At 30.7% G+C, this 21,798-nt stretch overlaps 1 protein-coding gene across 2 annotated transcripts; it reads right to left on the bottom strand.

Annotated features, from left to right (window-relative positions):
* Positions 1-3,452: 3,452 nt before the first annotated feature.
* On the bottom strand, positions 3,453-20,070 carry LOC105198962 (ran-binding protein 3-like). 2 transcript variants are annotated; one of them, XM_011165836.3, is made up of 5 exons: positions 19,970-20,070; positions 19,604-19,741; positions 19,388-19,468; positions 4,789-5,486; positions 3,453-4,579 (listed from the first exon to the last, which is right to left on the bottom strand). In XM_011165836.3, exons 1-5 carry the CDS (start codon positions 19,983-19,985, stop codon positions 4,268-4,270), a joined length of 1,245 nt encoding a protein of 414 aa, XP_011164138.2. In that variant the 5' UTR covers positions 19,986-20,070; the 3' UTR covers positions 3,453-4,267. The 2 variants fall into 2 exon arrangements, with proteins under 2 accessions (XP_011164138.2, XP_025997109.2); XM_026141324.2 differs by lacking the exon at positions 19,970-20,070 and having other exon boundaries at positions 19,604-19,959.
* Positions 20,071-21,798: the final 1,728 nt, after the last annotated feature.

The following is a 21,798-nucleotide window of genomic DNA, read 5'->3' as shown; positions in this document are numbered from 1 at the left end:
TAAAAGAAATAGCGGATGCGTTAGAATTTGAAGACCACCCTAAATTTGCGCTAATAGACGGGTTGGTGTATCGAAAACAGGACGAGAACCTAAAATTCGTAGTACCCGAAGCAATGATCGGGTCGATCATACGATCGCACCATGACGAAGTAGCTCACGTCGGGGTGGAGAAAACTTTGAATTGAATAGCTAAGAACTATTGGTTCCCTTCAATGAGAAAGCGTATTCGCGACTATGTGCAAAATTGTCTAACATGCCTCATGGCAAATGACGCGTCTAATAGATTTGAAGGCGAAACCAGCGTTTACCCCACCCCGACGGCTACCATGCAAAGGGTGCACGCGGACCATTTCGGTCCACTACCCGAGACATCCGACGGATACCGACATCTATTAATAATGGTCGATTCACTCTCTCGCTTCACCTGGATAAACCCTGTGAAATCAACTTCATCGAAAGAAACGATAGAAATAATGAAACACGTTTTTGCCATGTTCGGAAACCCCGCCGAATTCGTATCGGACAGGGGCACAGCCTTCACCTCACAGGAATTCGCGAAGTTTATGTCAGAAAATAGAATAAAGCACCGGAAAATCGCCGTCGCCCCGCCATGGGCGAACGGAGCGGTAGAGAGGGTGAACCGATTCATTAAGTCGTCACTCACCAAGATGCTCAGCGAGCCATCAGAGTGGAAAAAACATGTGTCGAAATTGCAATACGTAGTAAACAATACTTACCATTCTGGAATCGAATCAACACCCGCTAACTTAGTTTTCGGCCAAGACCAATTAAACCACGCTGATGCCGCTTTTGCTCAATTTACGCAGAACTTAACAAACATCGATGATACCGATATCGAATCCGAGCGCGCGAAAACAATAAAAGTAGCTCGCCAGGCTACAGATAAGCTGAAGCAATACAATAAGCTCTACAGGGACAAACGATTACAAAAGCCTTCTATTTATAAACAAGGCGAGTATGTTCTCATAAGAGACACGCGAGTGAAACCGGGTACGTCCTCAAAACTGAAAGCCAAATATAAGAGACCGTATCTCGTTAGCAAAGCCCTGGGCAATAATAGATACGTGATTACAGACATACCGGGTTTCAACTTAACGTCCCGCCCCAATTAACACTATCCTCTCGTCGGACAGAATCAAACCGTGGGTGAAACAGACCCCTCCGACGAGCGAGTAGAGTTAACACGTAACAATGTAAACCTAGAATTAAGATTAATAAAGCGAATAAAACATATAATAAGATTAAGATAATTGTAAGCGGATTAAAGACTAAAAAGAAAAAAACGAGAGGATACCTATTATACAGGGAATGTGTTCAGTACGACAGGAAAACTTCGAGGGCGAAGTTAAAAGCAAGATGCCCGAGCTGTAAGCATATAGCGAGCCACCGGGCGATTGCGCCAAATGTCGGTATGCGAAATGGAAAAGCGTGCGAATCGTAACTATGTAAGCAGCGCTCCGATCGGCTCCGATTTCCGGAGCAATACGGGTAGAGCCTGGAGCTCGTTACTCCTTACTCTCCATCGCGTCGCCGTGCGAACAAGTGTAAACGTGAGTCTGTCGATTTATACGAGTTGTACAAATGAATAAAGTATATCGTAAACCCGCATCCCGAGTCGGTCATTACTAGTCAAAAATAATCCTTACAATTACCTCTTTAGGTATTTCAATAGGATGTATTAAACTTATTATTTTTCCAGCCAATGTATTAAAAATAAATTTATCTTTACAAAGTGACGAACCGTGGAATTTACTGAACTCTATATTCATAACGCAGTTTCTAACAGTTCTTTAAAGGGATATATACAATTGCCACGTGAAATAAACTGTAGCCAGTCTAAATAATTTAGACTGGCTACATTAACTGGCAAGAGGCATGTTTCTGTACCTAAATAAGGATATTTATGTTTAAATTTATAGGCTACGTAGCCAGCGACGTATTTTAAACCTTCATCTTCTATGATGTCAATGATAACCCATGTGTCATTACATGCCTGCTGCAGCCATATTTTATCGCGCTGAAGTGATCTGAACGTAGCCGAAGCTGTACAAATGTGACGTAAGCAGGCTGCTGCGCAAGAATATTCTAAATTCGTCCATCGGAAGAGCATACCCTTGTATTTATATCATGACCGAGATCAATTATGAAACGCACAACAAGTATACCTATTAACTCAAAATATTAAATTCAATATATTTTTAATATAAATAAGTATAAAAAACTGCCTCCGTTTTCTTTCCCGGCGAGGGAGGGGGGTTACATACAAAAAACTCCTTTCCCTCGTTTTTCTTTCTCAGCGGGGGAACAGTGTTGTACCGAGTACAACTACGCTAATAATCCGCATAGCAACAAGAAATCATTTAAGATTCCTATTGCTATGCATATGCGCAGCGGATTCAAATTCCGCATACGCTAAAGAACCGAAAGACGCTGATGGTCTTTCGGGCTTCCGGTCCGAAATACCCTCACACCACGCCAGCTATTGCTGAGTCGCTTTCGATATTTGGATTTCGGCTAAGCGTGGGAGCCGCATTCTGCAGAAACACAATTTGCCAAACCAAACGACAAAATTCTGCATAAATAGAAAGACAAAATCGGAAAACGACGGAGAGTCTAACGAACAGCTGTCCAGTGTGTTACTCGCCGTGCGTGACTTACACATCAAGCCGGTAACCTAATCCGGAGATAAGCGCCGACCTATATATACCGGGTTATCCGGAAAAGCAAGTGTACGAGTGACATATTGTCACACAACAAGTGTAACAAGGGCAAACTGAAGAAATATACATTATTATTAACGTTGGGAAGTCAAGGGCGTCTAATCTCTAACCCGCGGCCCTTCCTCGAGTCCTACTTAGGCGCTGTAATGATCCCGAAATACCTACCGATATGCCTGGACCACCACCGGGCACAACATAATTATATAAAATTTTCGCAATATACCGATTGAAAAACTGTAGTAAACGATTGACGTATAGTTCTATATGTCAATGGAGTAGAGGTCAATTAAGGGTCTGCGCAGAATAGAGAAATGTAAGATATTAGGAATAACAATTAAAATTTTAATATTAGTTTTCTCAATATTAAATGTAACGCAAAATGAATACAAATAAAACATAAGACATAAATGTGCCGTAGAGAAATATAACAAAATATAACAAAACTTATTTATCTAGTGTTCATTGAGAAAACTGATACTAAAATTTTAATTTTTAATATCTAATATTCCTCTATTGTATACAGGCCCTAATTTCTTAAAATATTAATATCCTATTGTAGACCATGGAACAAAGTAGCAAATTCTTTATCTCGTACGTTTAATTTATTCAATGAGCAAAAAAATCAAGCTTCATGATAAATATTGCTAAACAAAATCGTAGATTAAATTTAAGAATAATTTACTCTCAAAGAATAAAATCAAAAGGCATAACTAAAATTCGTTCACTAGATCGAAGATTTTATTTACATCTAAAATAGAACAGTATACTTATATAATTAGTAATAATATTAATAATAATAATGCCGTTGTATTGTACATCCCCACAAAGCATTCTTTAAATACAAATTAACGTACAAAAGTAACGGCAATATTTCATGCTACAAATACTACAACTCGTACCTGTCCAATCACTCTCATATATTTCTCAAATGATAAATTATACATACAAATTATTCAGTTAAATCTATAATTGTGATGTACATCACATTTCCTGGACAAAAAAAGATGCCCGCGATAAGCAATTGCGCACAGTTCAATATAAATATAGACGTGTAAAGTTTTTGAGATATTATCTTATTTATAATGAGAACTTGTGATTTATTTTAAAACTTGTTACGACATATACAATTAACGTTGATGTTCTTTAACCTCTATTTTTTAAATAACGCTCTTTCTCATTTAAAAATTATATTCAATCTCAAATAAAAAAGGAATACATTAATATAAAAGGTTATAAACCTTATAAAAGTTTATGACCTTTGTATTCTCAAAAAAAATTTAACGTGTACAAAAGTGTCAAACTCATATAAAGTATAACTTAAATTCCCTCTTTCAGTAAATACTGGTGCAAATTGCCAAAAACTGCAACTTCTGAAGGAAGGCACAAATCATAGCCGTTCTATATTGCGCATACTAAATAGTCTTACATTCCTGAAGATTTTAGCTCCTTTCTCGTATCTTAATCACTTCTATGTCGCACAAATTAAGCTGACGTGGTTAATGTTTCGCCAGAATCGCCTATGGTTGTCAATGGTCCGTCGCCAATTTCTTAGGATGACGTTCTTGCGCACGTTTAAGTCGCTGTAACAAAAGACTGTGCAGTTGATCGACCTCTTTAGGTGCCGCTTGTACAATAAAAATCCGAATATCTCCGTGGACGTCCATAGCAGTCAGTCTTAACGACTTAGGTCCAGCACGTTCCGCAGTCATACCCGGCCATACTTTTGTGTTCAGAATTAACCGTTGCGTGCCAGCAGTACGACCGACTAAACGAGATTCCTCATCTCGATCGTTGAGTCTTAGCGTACCTCTCCCCCTTTCCTGCCAACTGCTACTGGTCTACAACATATAATAAATTAAGAATGAAATCAACTCTAAATATGTATTAAAAATAATATAAATGTAATATAATAAATTTATATAGTATAATACACAAATTTAAATAAAAATTTAAATCATTTTTAATTAATACAATTCATATAATACTATTTCTGTTTGTTTATAACAAATTTATTTTAAATAATTTATCATCCTCCAAATTTACGCACCTTATCAAAGGCAAATAATTTGCAATTTATCTGAAGAACATTTGTTTCTCCCTCTTCACCAGTTAACAATGTTACTTGATTATATTTTCTTTTGTTCGCGCGATTTGCTTCCTCCAACACTTGCGCTGCTTGAGTCAACGTTAAACCCGGCCTCACTGTAGCACGGCAATTTGCAGCTGCATTAGAAAATAGGAGTTCAGATGACCCATTTTCATTACTTTCATTGCTGTTTGTCTCTTCTTTGTCAGAATTGTTCAAATGTTCCGCGTCGTTTGAAACGGTGACGCGTTCCTTCAAATTCTGACCAAACACAAAGCTAGGAGTGGATGCGCTGGACGCCACAGTATTATTTACATTATTTTCATTCTCCTTGGTGCTCGCACCCAAAGGCAAGAATTTTAGCTTCACATCTTCTGTAGTTTTCTCGTCGCTTTTAAAATCCTTACTCGTTTCGGTCTTATTGCTCTTCGTTACAGGCTCGTCCTCATCTATAGGATTATCGACAGACTTTGCAAATGGATTGTGAAATTTTGCTGGTTGTAAAACGGTAGTTTTGTCGATAGCGCTCACAGAACTATTAGTTATCACACTTAATTGCGGCGGCCTTAATATAGACGACTTTGATTTATTCGTTACGGGGTTTGAAAATTCATTAAGACCAAACGAGTTTCCCAGCTTCGAGATAGCTAGCACAGGAACTGCAAATACACATACAATAGATTTAATAGGCAACTGTTTATCCTATGACAAGGTTGAAAAATTAATATTTATTTTAAACTAACTTAAGTTAAAATTAATAACTCATAAAATTAATTTAGTTACGTTAAAAAGTTGTATAAACGCAGCTAGTGTTAAATGAACTAGCTCCATTAAAAATTACTTTAAGATTAAAATACATTAAATTAAAAGTTAATTTTAAAAAGCATTACTTACATTAAATTAGAACGTAATTGTTTTAAATTATGACTTTAGTCTAAATAACGAAACAATTACGATATGACTAAATAAATTTAATATGGTATTTGTAATGTTTATATGAAATAACAAAGAAATATTTTATCTTCTTTATAATTTTGTTTTTCACATAAGTTTTTAACTTGAAAAAATACATACTAAATAAAACAGACTAAATAATTAGCGTAATGTCCCAAGTTTAACATAAGATTATTAAAAAAGTCAAAAACTAAAAAAATTTGATACGTTGCATTAATTAGAATCATATTAAAATAATGAATTCGGAATTCAAATTACAAAAAAAATTACAAAAAAAATTATAATAAAAACTTCGAACGTTTCTGTTCACAAAGAAAAAAAATTAAAAAATTAAATATTTATGTTTTAAAAATAATTTATTAAAGTTACAAATTAAATCGTTTAAAATAAATCATTTAACTAAGTTAAAAATTATTAGCTTTTTAACTTTACAACTAATTATTATCCAACCCTGCAAAATAAATTAATAGCAAATTTACTCGAATATTGCAACAAATTTGATCTTACGTTTGTTTGCATTGAGCACTTTTTATATAATTTTCAAAATAAATTAATTAAAGTACTACAAAAAAATTATAGATCTACTACATTTGAAAATAATAAAAACAAATTTACAGCACAATTTTATGGATCAAAACTTATTTCAATAAAAAATTTAATAACAAATGTTCTCTAATAGAAACGTAAATAAGAAATAATGGCAAGTCTCAATTTTTGTATACAAGTACTGTAAGTATTGAAAATGATTTATATAAAGTTTCATTGCCACGAGGGATTAATTATTCTGCAAATAAACAAAATTTACTTACAGCATAATTAAATTTACAAGTAACTTTTTAGAAATGTCGACCTCAGATTTAGACGAAACTTTAATATGTTGTAGTGCAGATCAAAATAAGAGACACATATTTTTTTATACGTGCTTTAATATACTTTTAAGGGTGAAATACTGCTTTGACGAAAATCAATTTTTTTTTCTTTCAAAGTGTATATTGTCGAAACTATAAGATAAAAAAATATGTTCTTATTGAAAAATTTTGCTTATAAAAATAAATTAAAATTTAAAAAAAATAAGTGGTGGGAAAGTGTAAAAAAACATTTTTTAAATTAAAAGTTGAATGGTTTGAATAGTACTTTATAACAGTGATAACAAAATTTAAAAAATTTTTTAATACTTTTCTCTACCAGTTGCCTGTTCTTTTTTCAAAATTTTTATTATTTTTTTTATAAGCAAAATAAATCTTATTTTATTGCAAATTCAATGATGTATGAATAAAGTTATGTTCCGACATTTTCCAAAAATAATTACAAACGTCTCTACGCGCATGGTACGCGTATCCGTCCAACGTCCGTGCTCTACGGAAGTGTCTTCTTCCGATTTTGACGAGTCTTTATTATTATATTGTAGTACAGCTACAAAGAAACTTGTATTTTTTTTTATACGTGCCTAATCTCACTTTTAGGGGGTGAAACCCCCTTTTAAAGAAAATTGATTTTCTTCTTTCAAAGCTTTAATAGATAGAAAAAAATGTTCTGAAAAAAAATTAAAAGATTTTCCTTATAATATCTATACTCCTCAAGTTATTTAACTTTCAATTAGAATATTTTTTCTACCTCCTATAGTTTCGACGATACACGCTTTGAAAGAAACCAATTTTTTTTCAAAAGAGTATTTTGCCCTTAAAAGTGCATTAAAGAATATATAAAAAAATATGTGTTTCTTATTTTTATCTGTACTACAACGTATTAAAGACTCGTCTAAATCTAACGCGGACACTTCTAAAAATTCCTTATTAGACCCAATGAAACTTGTTATATAAAGCACCTTGTATACCTAAAATACTTATACAAAAAAAAGATTCTTGTCAGTGTTTTAAAGTAATTTAATTTTTTATAAAGAATAAATAAATTAGAAACGTTAAATAAAAATGTCATTCACATAACTTTCATATACAGTTTATTTAAAGTATAATTTCATATACTTTCACTTTCAATTTCAATTTACTTTACAAGAAATGAACGAGTAATACATTCTTAAATTCACATTTTGCCGACAAAGATAATCAAACAGCAGATTATTAAATGAAACCAAACAGAATTTGTCATTTAATATAACATTTAAATGAAATACAGTATTTAAGGATTCTCTAGTCTTTTCTCATAACATAAAAACTTGAACAAAGAGTAACATCAAATTTGTCCCATTTCTTAGACCACGAATTTCAAACTTTCTGCCAAATAGTACTATATAATGAAACATTAATCCCAGAGAAATTTTAAGATGAGCATAAGCGCGGTTCCGGAGATATAAAGGTTGAAAGTGATTCCTCATAACACAGGGCATCGTTTTTAAATTTCTTTTCTGTTGTTTGAATAAAAGTTACTATTTTTTATTGTATTTTTGCGCGCTGAACACAAATCTGGTAAGCAAATTGCTTTATCATGTCAGATTTCTTAGAAAAGTGTCAAAAATGATCATTTCTATCTCACTATGAACCGGGGCTATTCGTTAGACCCTTTCTTCTTTTGTGTCTCCTGAGTTCTATATTCATTAAAAAAAAAGAAACGTGAGACGGTTTAAAAGGTTGAATCTTCCCTTTCACAATGCCGGTATAGATAGAATATGGAAGTGTACTTGCTTTGAAGTACATATAAAAATGTCGACCAATGCCAAAAATTACGAATAGCTCCAAGCCCGGGGTAATTCGTAATTAGTCCGGGAATATCCCGAAATTTGTGTTTCAAGTTGAAAGACTGTAAAAAAACTGTTGTTAAGACTTTCTTTTATTTAAAAAAAGATATAGGTATATTACAAAAAACAAATGCAAACATACACGTTCGCATGTCTTTTTATGCCATCGGTGTGACAGATTTCCTAACCTCACAAGTGTCAATCTTTAACGCTTTATAACTTTTTACCTGCTTAAGAACGTCGATTTTATATTCATATTCATGTTCTATGTACTGAAATACACAATATTATCAAGTTTGAACTAAATCAATGAAAAACTTTACCTCAATGCTTAACTTTGCGTAGCGCAGACGTTCGTAACACAGCCAAAGCGTTAGGGTTACCCAATTTAAGTTAGGCGCTATAATCAGTATTAACGAATCGCCCCGGTGCTCATTATTACGAATCACCCCGGTGCTCATTATTACGAATACCCAACATCAACTGTGCGCATTATTGCGTTGATCGACAAAAATAGACATCACACAGCAAAAAGTAAACACGAAATGTTTCAAATACATTCAACTAGACACGATACATTCAAAGTTTTCAAAAAAAAAACCTTATTATCTTATTTAAATTTCAAAAAAATGCTGACTATCAGAAATTACTTCGACTGTCGCAAAACACATTTTTCACTACTACGACATTAATATGACGCCGTTACCAACAAAATTTTGTTAGCTACATCGTTACATTAGGACGTGTTTACAGTGTTTAAAGTAAATTTTTAATATGCACCCATAAAAAGATATTTCCAATTATCGAATTACCCCGTTTAACAATTTGCTCCGGTCTCCCCCCCCCTATATATATATATATAACAAAGTGAAACATTGTTTCTTATGGATTTTTATTTTTATTTCTTATGGATTACTTTCCGAGATAGATGGAGTTGAAGTGGCACCGCATTTCATGGATCGAGATGCTTTTCTACTGAGAGTTCCCTTGCCTCTCACAGATTGAGGTGCTTTTCTAATGCAAGTCCCCTTGCTTCTCACAGATTAAGGTGCTTTTTTAATGTGAGTCTCCTTGCCTCTCACAGATTGGGGTGCTTTTTTAATGTAAGTCCTCTTGCTTCTCACAGATAAAGTGCTTTTTTTAATGTGAGTGATAAATTTTTAGATAAATAGAAAGATTTTTTTAATACCATAGTGAGATAAAAATGATCATTTTTGACACTTTTCTAAGAAATCTGATGTAATAAAACAATTTGCTTATCAAATTTGTGTTCAGCACGCAAAAATACATGGAAAATGGTAACTTTTATTCAAATAACAAAAAAAGTCTAAAAATGGCACCCTGTGTTATGAGAAACCATCACTTTCAACCCTTTATATCATCGGAACTACACTTATGCTCATCTTAAAATTTCTCTGGGATTAATGTTTCATTATATAGTACTATTTGGCATAAAAAAAAGTTTGAAATTCAAAGTCTAAGAAATGGGCCAAAAAACAGATCTTTTTGGTGTTACTTATTTAGAACCCTTATAATTTCGGACGTTTGCTATGCGAAGACGGAATGAGATAGGAGGTTCGGACTGAGGAGTAAAAAAAGTTTAAAATTTCTTTAAATTGATATGGTTAATTAACTTTACTGGTCAACTAAAATTCGAACGGGACGGCAGCAAAGTTTTGTTGAGGTCTGTAGGACTTGTATATGAGTATAACTTTTTTGTAATCTTATATTTAAAAAAATAGACAAAACACGTTCGAACAGGTCCGTTCGTGTATGTTACTCGCATATACTATGTCTAAAGTTAGAATACTATATAATGTTAAGGAAAAGGGGACTTCTGCGCAGAGTCCGAAATATATCATAAAACATCAATTTTCAATTTTACCCTGACTTAATCAAAAATAGTTTCTGTTCTCCTTGTTACGTAATTATACTTTTTAATAAAAGAAATAATAATGACATAATTTTTTTTAAATATAACTCTTTAGCTTTAAAGCGCCATATTATAAAGTCCTTAAAAGTTTTTTGTTGCAATAATATACTTTTTAAACAAAAATAGATTTTTATACACCCAAAAATACCTCATATTCTCCTCATTATCTAATTATACCTTTTAAAAGAAAGGACAATGCCATAATTTTTTCTTAAAAGTATGACTGTTCAGCTTTAAAACGCCGTATTAAAGTTTAAGTTTTTTGTTGCAAAGATATGATTTTTCTTTATAACTTCACAACAAATCATTTTTCGGCAATGTCAATTATCACATTTCTGTGATTTTAAACTTTCATTTGAAAAAAAAAAAAAAAACCAAGATTGTTGAAAAATATTCATTGAAACCAAAATTATAGCTTCTTAAAGTTGAAAAAGTCTCCCAGACCAAAAAATGTATTAACGTAATTTGCCGAATCGGTATGTTTAAGAGTTAACAGAAACACGAACCCATTCTATAATTAGCAAACACAGGTTGAGTTGCAATCATGATTCAAATGAAAGTAAAAATAATTGATAAGATATGTTTCCTAGGAAAAAGATTAGTATCAAAAATGATTTTTAAAAATGACACATTAAGGGAGTATTCTAGTGTAACGGATAAAAAAAATTAAATTTTTTGTATTTTGTATTTTCTACAAGTACATGTTACAAAAAATATGTTGCAAAAAGATTTACTCCAATTTTTAAAACTCATAGTTATAGCGGTTAAGATAGTTTCGTGCTCGCGAGACACAATAGTATTGTTTCAGAAAGTATAATTTGGCAAAAATTCGCGTTATCAATATTTTTGTAAAATCATACTTTTAGAGTAGAGTATTTCAAAACATAAATAACTGACTTTAACGTTATTCCAAAAAAATGTTCACTCAGCTTATAGTTTATTGTAGCTCATTAATTTGGACGTTTGCTTCAAAAATACATTCATTTTGGAGAAAAAATCTTTCAAATCACCACTTTTTTGGTAATAATTATATTTAACAAAGAATTTTTGGCAATTTTAAAAATAACAATAAAAGTGATTATTGGACAGCAAGTAAATACGTAAACTCTCGGAACGATATTCGCATCAGCCTTTCAGAGCCGATTGAGTAAATTTGCTAAGCAAGTCAGAATTGTTCGCCGAGAGAAAATGGCAACTAAGCAGAATTTATTTAAGCAGAAAGAGGGTCCTCTCTGTAACACTCCCATTTTTAACAACTTTAAATAAAATTTCAAAAAATTACAATGTATTTTTTTAGTATTGAATAAAAACAAGCAGTTTGACAGTAAAAAATAAAAATTTAATTAAAAAAAAACAAATTAGTAACAATTTATATAGTTAGACGTTTCCCAATCATGTTATGATATTGTTATTATACAATTAGAGTTGAAATCAATAAAATTAAATTATTCCAAATTTGACGACTCATAATATTTTACTAATTTAACATTTCTAGGACTAGATTTGGTCGGCCGATTACCAGTGCTACGATCAAGTTGCAATTCCGATTTAAAAGTCTAATTTAAACACGAGTTCTTTCAAACTCTGGAATAAATTTTACAACAATAAACCGCAAAAATGATCACAAAATGATTGATATTTTTGAATTCTACACTCTTTAATAATTTTAAATCAATTACCTTTAAACATTTTAGTATCTTTTAAATAATAATTTATAAAGATTTTCTTTTTTAATTTTGCACGATGGCTGAAAATACATCGCATCTATTCTATGAATGTTATGATAGAGAACTGTCAAACTGCTGTCATATGTTCGGTGTCTTATAAGGACTTTACATTATAAATGGCACGCAAATCTGCTTAACCGTATTCATTAAAATTAAAAAGGTCCGATTTGGAACATGATTCAATTTACCCCACTCTCCCCTATATATAACTCTTAGAGAGAATAATACATTTTTGTACACACCTATCTCATTTCAGCCTAAATTCTTACAAATTTCAATTTATGTTGTTAAATGTTTAAATTTTGATGCTTGCAACAATAAGTTGATCATTTTCGGCAATTTTAAAAACTATTTTACAATTATATACTAATTTATACGTCGATTTTATCTATTTATCCAATATTCGTATTTATAGGTGTGATCCTCATTTTATTCCTTGTGGTAAGACTAAAGATATATTCGATCCAAATACTGAGACAGAATGTGATTTCATTAATTTATAGGGCGCTTTTTATCTTTACAACTAATTGCAACCAAAGTAAACGAAGCTCTTTGTCTCTTAAAAATATTTTTGAACTGACCAATGGAAGTTTATGTAAAAAACTATGACATACCTATCCATTGTTATACATTAATGCTCACTCAATGAATTGAAATGTTATAAGTCTCAATGTATTATTACCACTAAGAAAAATTAAAATTTGGACCTACGCAATGTTTCTTTTAATTTTTGATAATGACAAACATAAACGATTTCGAACACTTGACTATTTTGAGCTTACTTGGAGCGGGAGAAGGCAATAAACTTTATTTACGGATGTAATTTACGCATGTTTCACTAAATACGTTCTAATAGAGGATTAAAATGTTTGAACTGAATATTGTTGTTAATAATAGATTTTATTTGTACGCACAAACAACCACGGTGGCTCATAGAAAGACTTTATGTTGTAATTATTTAATTAATTTATTTGAACCAGAGAGATTCTTTGTATTTTAATAATTTTAACTTTTAATTATCAAAAGTCCTCAAATCGTTTAAATTAAAAATTAATTTTAAAAAACATTATTTATATCAAATGTTAATTTTTTTTACTAGATTACAGATATCCCTCAATTTACTATCTCAACTATCCAGAATTTTTATTTATGATTGGAAGGTTATTAACTAAAAATTAAGTAAATTTTAAGTAAAGCTAATTAAGTATTTATTACCAGTAAACTAAATTAAATTTTAATTTTATACTAAATATAGGAGACCGGGGACAAAAGTAACAATGTTACAAAAATAACAAACTTATAGTTGATTGGTTTGTATTGTATAGTCATCAGTAGGGCGCGGATGTTCGTGCATGACCAATGTCGCGCGCAAAGAATCGCTGCGTGCGAGTGAATCGAGTGCTCGCTGCATTTCTCTCGAGAAGACCCGATGCTTGCCAATTTAATAGAATCAGAATCTGTTAATAAATTGAATCCGGTGAACACATTATAAACATTTTTGTCATTTTTAATTGACATTAACAATTTTTCGTGTAAAAATTTCGGGATTTTGAAGAAATGTGTTTTTACGTAATCTCGAATTAATGCAGAAAATTTTTTCGTGTTTTGTTTATGTTTTTATGTTCACATAAAATAGGCCGCATTAAGTAAGCCGCAGCGGTTTTTCGCACGCGATACGGAATTATGCACAAACATCCGCGCCCTAGTCATCAGACATTCGCGTCTCTGCTGCATTCCTCCTCAACTAGTTGTCGAAAAACAATCACATCGCTGTCGCATACAGGAAGAAAAAATAATATATCTGCGCTACTCACACACATATTCCTTGTCTTTGCTTTTTGCCTACTTAAAGTGTATCTATTACAAGGTGACCAACTCCAAAATTAAAAAGGAAGGAAATTTTTCGCCAAAAAGGAAAGAAAAGAAAGGAAAATGAGAAAACATCAATTTTATTAGATAATAAACGAAGGAAGTCATAAAAACATTTTTGTACATGATTTTTTTTAATTGTATTTAACAATTTAACGGAAAATAATATTTAATCACATTAAATGTACTTTTTTGCAGTCTGTTAACCAAAAAAAAATTACAATGATAGTAAGAAAGCCTTCTTCGGTCGTAGCTAGGTCTTAGTGCTTATATTTATTCGTGTGATTTTATATACTTCTTCGAATTCAACCAAAATGTGCGCCGAATTAATTCCGGTCGTAACACAGCATGTCAAATAGGAATTAGTAATATTATTATTTATATTAAATTGATTAATTTAATATAATAATTGATGCTGATTTGCATCTATATATTTATTTTCCCCTGAAAAAACTGTAAGAAATTTATTGCGAAAAATAACACCTCACCCAGGATGGGGTGTTATTTTTCGCAATATTATTTTTTTTTTCGCAATAAATTTCTTACAGTTTTTTTCAGGGGGGAATGGGTATATAGATGCAAATCAGCATCAATTATTATATTAAATTAATTAATTTAATATAAATAGTGATATTACTAATTCCTATTCGACATACTGTGTTACGACCGAAATTAATTCGGCGCACATTCTGGTTGAATTCGAAGAAATATATAAAATCACACGAATAAATATAAGCACTAAGACCTAGCTGCAACCTAGATGAAGGCTTTCTTACTATCATTGTGTTGTTACACTATCGGTCCAAAACATATTTGTAATTTAAAAAAAAATTAACTAAAAAAATAAAACATTTTAAAAATATCTTTTAAAATAAAAAGTCTTTTTAATATTCATTTTCTTTGTTGACTTTATATTTAGCTTCTACAAAAATCTAACAATTACATCTTACAAAAGTCTAACAATTTTTTATTATTTACAATTTACAACATTGTTGTAAAAGTCCTAATATTGCACATCTTTAAAATTGTACTGCACCATCAACACAGCATTTACAGTATCAAAAAATTTTAATATTTCTTCATCCTAATTCACTCAAAATAACCCTACCCGACGAGTACAATTTTCGAACGCAACCCATCTAGGTAAAAGAGAAAGCTATGTGATCGTGATCTATCTTTGTTACAATGTTTTTGATTGGCTAGCAATGATTATCTGTATTACAAATCTAAACTAAAAAAATTTTCTCTATTCTCTATTCTCAATTCATTGTTTTCATTTAACAATTTTGAAAAGAGAGGAATTTCCTTCCTTTTTCCCTTAGTTGGTCACCCTAATCTGTTAATATAATGATTTTTTGCCGATGCATTCATCTAATATGGATTTATAAGTTCTGATAATAGATTTAAAAAAGTTTTGTGAAATTTTTAGGTTTTTAGGTTATAATACTTTTATGTCGAAAAATATGCCTCAGGACGAAAATAATGTGTTAATGTTTTTTTTATATAAGTAACAAACTATTAGTTAAAAGGTACAAAACTATTTGTAATTACAGCTGTTTACAGTTAAAAAGGTACAAAGCTGTATCCAATGATCTTGTCTAGTAAAAATTCAAGTTTTTTTTTAATTTAAGTTTTTTAAATAATATAATAATTGTTTTTGTTTTCTAAATTTTTGTTATAACATCTTACTTTATAAAAAAAATTTGTATTGTAAATTTACTTTGTAAAAAAAATATTTTATTCAATTCCTCAAAAATGAGAATTGCTATTTTCATCCCTATAAAGTGTTATCCACAGGATGAAAATAACAATCAACGTGTTTACGAAAAGTTAAAATAACTGTAAATGTTTATTACTTGTAGCTTAAACATATAGGTAAATAGGCATAGTGTTTTAAGATATTAACATTTTTTACCTTCAGTTTATCAAATACCTTTACAAGGTAATTGATAAACAACCTGTATGTTAAAAATGTTACTTTTGTCCCTGTTACTTGGGTCTCCTTTATTACATTAAAAATTGCACTTTTTAAAAAATTAATATTATATTTTAATCATTTGTTGAAGTTAATCTGTGTTTAACTCTTAAACACACCAATCCCGTAAAATACGTAAACACATTTTCGGGTCTAGGAGACTTTCAATTTTGAGAAGTTATAACTTTGGTTCCAATCAACATTTTTTAACTATCTTTTTTTTCACATAAAAGTTTAAAATCACAAAAATGTAACTGGAAAATCGGCATTACCAAAAAATGATTTATTGTTAAGTTATAAAAGAAAAATCATTAAGCAAAAATTAAAAATTGTTCAAAAATCTACTTTTCCTTTAAAAAATCATATCTCCGCAACAAAAAAACTTTTAAAAACTTTCAAATACGGCGTTTTACAGCTAAAAAGTCATACTTTAAAAAAAAATTATAGTATTATCATTTCTTTTAAAAAGTATAATTATATAACAAGGAGAATATGAAGTATTTTTGGGTGTCTAAAAATTCACTTCTTTTTTAAATTATCTTTAAAAAAAAAAAACTTTTAAAAAATTTACAATACAGCGTTTTAAAGCTAAAGAGTCACACTTTCAAAAAAAAATTACGTCGCTGTCATTTCCATTAAAAAATATACTTACGTAACAAGGCGAATATGAGGTATTTTTGATTAACTCAAGGTGTCTAAAATTAAAAATTTATGTGTTTCATAATATTTCGGACCCTACACAGAAGTCCTATTTTTCACGGCACTATAGTATTTTAACTTTAGACAGAGTAACATACGCGAACGGACTTGTTTGAACGTGTTGTGTCTAGTTTTTTTACATAAGATTACTCACAAAAAAGTTTCACTCACACACTATATGGGTCACATTGACCTTAACAAAACTTTGCTGCCGTGCCATTCGAATTCTTAGTTGACTAAAAAAGTTGATCAACCACATCAATCGAAAGAAGAAATTTCAAACTTTTTTTACATCCTGGTCCGAACCTCCTATCTCATTCCGTTTTCACACAGCAAGCGTTCAAAACTTCATATGGGATCTCTCAGACCACTTATGTGTAAAGGTTAATCTAATATTAATTTTAGAATATCAAATATTACATTAAGAATTATAATCTTCAAAAAAACTTTTTACCATTACTAAACTGTTTTTATTTTAAATTGTATTGTCCATCTAGAAAAATCTATAATCATTTTTAGTAATAAAATATATATTTTACATAAATAATGTTTTATATATGAAATATAAAATTATTCAACAATCAATTTGTTCAACAATCTGTTTTAGAACATAACTTTATTATAGATAAAGATGCCTATACTTTAAAACTATAGAATAACAATTACAATATAGATCAAATAAATTTCATATTTTATTTATAAATTAAGTCAAAAATAATAAAAATGTTTCATACCGGACAGTATTTTTCACTTATAATTTCTTTTATATAAATTTTTAACTTGGAAAAAAATTAATAAGTTAAAATTTATTATAAATAACACTGATCTCCATGGTTTTGTTGTTTGAATAAACTTTATCATTTCCGATGTATTTTTGCGCGCTGAATCCGGCAAGCAAATTGTTCCATCACGTCATGTTTTTGAGATTAAAGGTGCCAAAAACGACGTTTTTCAACATATTCATGATTTTTTTGCTAGCAAAGTAAATTTTATTTTCTACTTCCGCTTATGCCATCTTAAAGTATCAACTTTTACTTTTAAAATATATATTTTTTAACGTTTTTTTTTTACGTTTTTCCTTTACTAATTTAATCTCTGTGCGTGTAGTTGCGCCACGACCAACATTTCACTGGCCGACGTGATATCCATTGTTTGAATAACAGTTACCATTTCCCATGTAGTTTTGCCCACTTAACAAGAATCTGCAATGGTAAGCAAATTGCTCTATCACGTCAGAATTTTGAGAAAAATGTAATTAAAATAGTGAGGTAAAAATGATCATTTTTGACACTTTTAACTTCACTTTTCTCAAAAATCTGTTATATAGCAATTTGCTTACCAGATTCGTGTTCAGCGGACAAAAATACATGGAAAATTGTAACTTTTATTCAAACAATGGAAACCACGTCAGCCAGTGAAATATTGGTTGTTGAAATATTGGTATGACTATACAAAGATTAACTCGATAAAAGAAAAACGTACGGTGTTAAAAAAAATCTATTTTAAAGGTAAAAGTTGGCACTTTAAGATGGCATAAGCGGACATAAGTAGAAAAAAAATTAACTTTGCTAGCAAAGAAATCACAAAATGTTAAAAAACGTCGTTTTTGACACCTTTAACTTCACTTTTCTCAAAAACCTGATGTGATGGAGCAATTTGCTTGCCAGATTCGTGTTCAACGCACAAAAATACGAAAATGATTAAGTTTATTCAAACAACAGAAAAGAAGTCTAAAAACGGAAGCCTGTGTAATTAGTTAAAGCTAAAAATAAGCTCATTTAAAAATCACTAAATTAAAAGATATAAACTTTTTAATTTTTTTATTTAACATTTAACTAGTTATTACCCAACCCTGGTTAAAAGATATACATGAATAAAGTCACATGACTTTCCTCTTTTATTTTAACTAAAAAATTTCTATGATAAATATTAAAATTCCATTCAATTTCCATTATAAAATGACAAATTCCACTCAATTTCCACACAATTAATCTGTTATTATATTATTATATTATATTAACAGAATCTGTTATATTTTTGCTGACATTCTGCCAACAAAATTGATAGTAGACACTTCCAAAATCTGTTTTTGACATATTTGACTATTCAAATATATTAAAGTTGTATTAGCCATAAATGAAAATGGTAAGAAATTAATGAATTTACTTAAAAGATATATGTTAAGCACATATGCATATACATGTGTGTGCTATGTATCTACTTTCAATCTTTTCACAAGTTCTTCTAGAAGTTGTAATTATTAGTTACTATGATTTCTTATAGAGACTTGACATGAGCAACTGACTCGCAAACTTAATGTTAAAAAAAATAATTAAGTTGTTACAAAAATATTAATTAAAAACTGTAAGATTCTAGAAGACTCCAGAAGTAAGGTTCTAAGAGTCATCACTGAAATATAGTAATAAGCACTAAAATGTTGCAAATTAACTGTCCAATTTTCTTATAATTTTTAATGATACAACTAAGAATACACAAATATAGATAAAATCTTGTTAACAGAAAATGTTTTAAAAAGCATTTCAATGATTTAATTTTAAAATCAACATGATCTCATGGAATCCAATATATGCTAAACATTTCAAAAATCATTCTCAATGTCATTTTTTTTTTTTGCTAAAATTGCATAGCCAATACATCTTTAACATATAACAAATTGCTTTATATTTTCATATCAAATCATATAAACTCACAATGTTTCTTATTGGGCGACTTGATAGACACAACTGTAGATTCTTGGTCGTTTGATTCCACTACATGGCTCTTTGCTTCATCTACAAAATCCATAAAAATTCATTGTATTACTTCATAATCAAAAACCTTATTGTATGGCACAAAGTCAATTAATTTTCATTGTTGCGTGCACTCGTCAATAAAAGATACAATTTACATTAATAATTTAGAATAACCATAAATATGCTGATCTTGGTCAGTCAGAGCAACCACCGAATTGCCAGTCGTCGAATCCTCGGTGGAGTCTTTTAGTAACTCCTCGGGCGGATCGACTTTCAGAACGAGTGGTGGATGATCAATATCTTCTGTACTCTCTAAATAAAAACAAACGCTTAAAATTGTTACTAGCGAGTGAATGATTAGCTCGGTCGGGTTATGAACGTGATAAGTAAAAATCAACGTCAAAACACGATCCGTATTTTTTGTATGAGGAACGTTTGTATTTATATCGTATAACACATAGAATGCTTTTAGCATTTAATTGATATTATTATTTCACTTTCGTATACATGCGATCGAATCTAGAGAAACATAAAACGCACCCTTACAATCCGCCATTTTTTACGTCTACTTGAACATAGACAAATAATGCGTTGCCGCTACAGACAGTGTCGCCAGCAAGGGTGCGTTCAAAAATTCATTCATAAGGGCCTTGCACATGAAATGCACAACATAAGACCGATGCACCAATAAACATCAAACATAAAGTCGTCATATTGATTTACATAAGATTCCCATTGGTCCAGAGGTCTTGTGCTACGCTTATGCTCTGTTATGCATTTCATGTGCAAGGCCCTTTAAAGGCTATAACACACACCTTCCATAATCGTAACTATAAAGGATGGTTTATGCAGGACATAACCACTAACTTATGCCGTAATCTTTAAGAAATTGACCAATCATAGTCGATTATTCTTCTATAAACTAATTATGATTGGTCAATTTCTTATAGATTCCGCCATAAGTTAGCGGTTACGGCATGCATAAACCAATCTAAAGGGTCTCGCACATGAAATGCATAACATAACATGTGGCGTTCTTACACTCTTTCACTTACACTTTTATTCTTACACTTACACTTTCTACACTTGTTACTTAGCAACACACTAAACATCTTGGGCTGCGTTCAGATTCCCCACCCGAGTGCACCCAGGCACCTAAAGAGCGTTCAGATTCCTTTAGAGTGCCCCTACCGGACATTAGGTGGGTCGTTCACTTTATCACTCTGTCTATCCCGAGAGAGTGGAAAAACCACATTGGTCCTTGAGCCGGTAGAAACGGGTGGGTGACGTAAAGGTGCGTTCCAAAATGTATCGCTATAAAAATTTCTATATATTTGTGATAAAGCTCGTATATTTAAAACAAATTTAAAATAAAAAAATAAATTTAATTTAAAATATTATAGTAAATAAAAATTAAAATATATAAATATAATAAAGAAAAACGTTAATAACCAAGTAAAGTTTAAACGTTTTGTTTATTATTCTGTTTATGTAATTACAGATTAATAAATATTAATCTTTTATTCTATTAATGTAAGGTTTCTTGGTCTACAGTCTCACAAAACCGTTATATAAATATTTATATTTGAGGTTAGTATGTTAAAGATTTTTAGTATTATTAAATATTTTCTGATACTAATAAAATATACTGTTTGTTTTCTGTTCCTGAACTCCAATAATTAGTGTGCACTTAAAGTGAAATAGATATATATTTGAAAGTTAGTGAAAACAAGAAGGAACGTTCCAGTGCAGTCTAGTGCAGGAATAGAAAACAAGCCTATACATATAATAGATGATATGCGCAATATATATCTTCATCTAATTTGTTAAAATAAAAATTTATTTTCATTGTTTAAATTGATTAGTCCTATTCTACTAACATTTAATTTTCATCTACTTTAGCTATATTGATAAAAATATTCATAGTAAAATATTTATGTATTATCTTTATCGTTTATCTTAATTTATTATGTAATTTATTCTGAATCTGAGATATTTATGTTACTATTTCTCAGCGTTATTTGCTAAACACACCCAATGTTTGAGAGTGCGTTCAGATTCCATAAACCACTAGGGAGCTTTTCATTAGCTCCGCCCATTTACCCAGTCACCCAGAGATCACTCACCGGGTGGAGAATCTGAACGCAGTCTTGGGTGTTTACGATAACTAACCGGATCTCGGATTGGATTGAACAATGGTACTCATCGTAGGTATAGAAAATTTCCCTAGGCTAATCGGATTGACGATTGCTGTCTCAAATGTAATCCGATTGATGACGAAAGCGTGGAGAGCGAGAAGCATGCTTGAAAAGTAAGTCTCTTTATTTTTTTAAATAATAACACAAAAAATCAAAGATTAAGTTAAAAAG

This window comes from Solenopsis invicta, chromosome 14 (assembly GCF_016802725.1).
Source record: "Solenopsis invicta isolate M01_SB chromosome 14, UNIL_Sinv_3.0, whole genome shotgun sequence".
NCBI lineage: Eukaryota > Metazoa > Arthropoda > Insecta > Hymenoptera > Formicidae > Solenopsis > Solenopsis invicta.
This window is presented reverse-complemented; position numbering and strand designations above follow the sequence as displayed.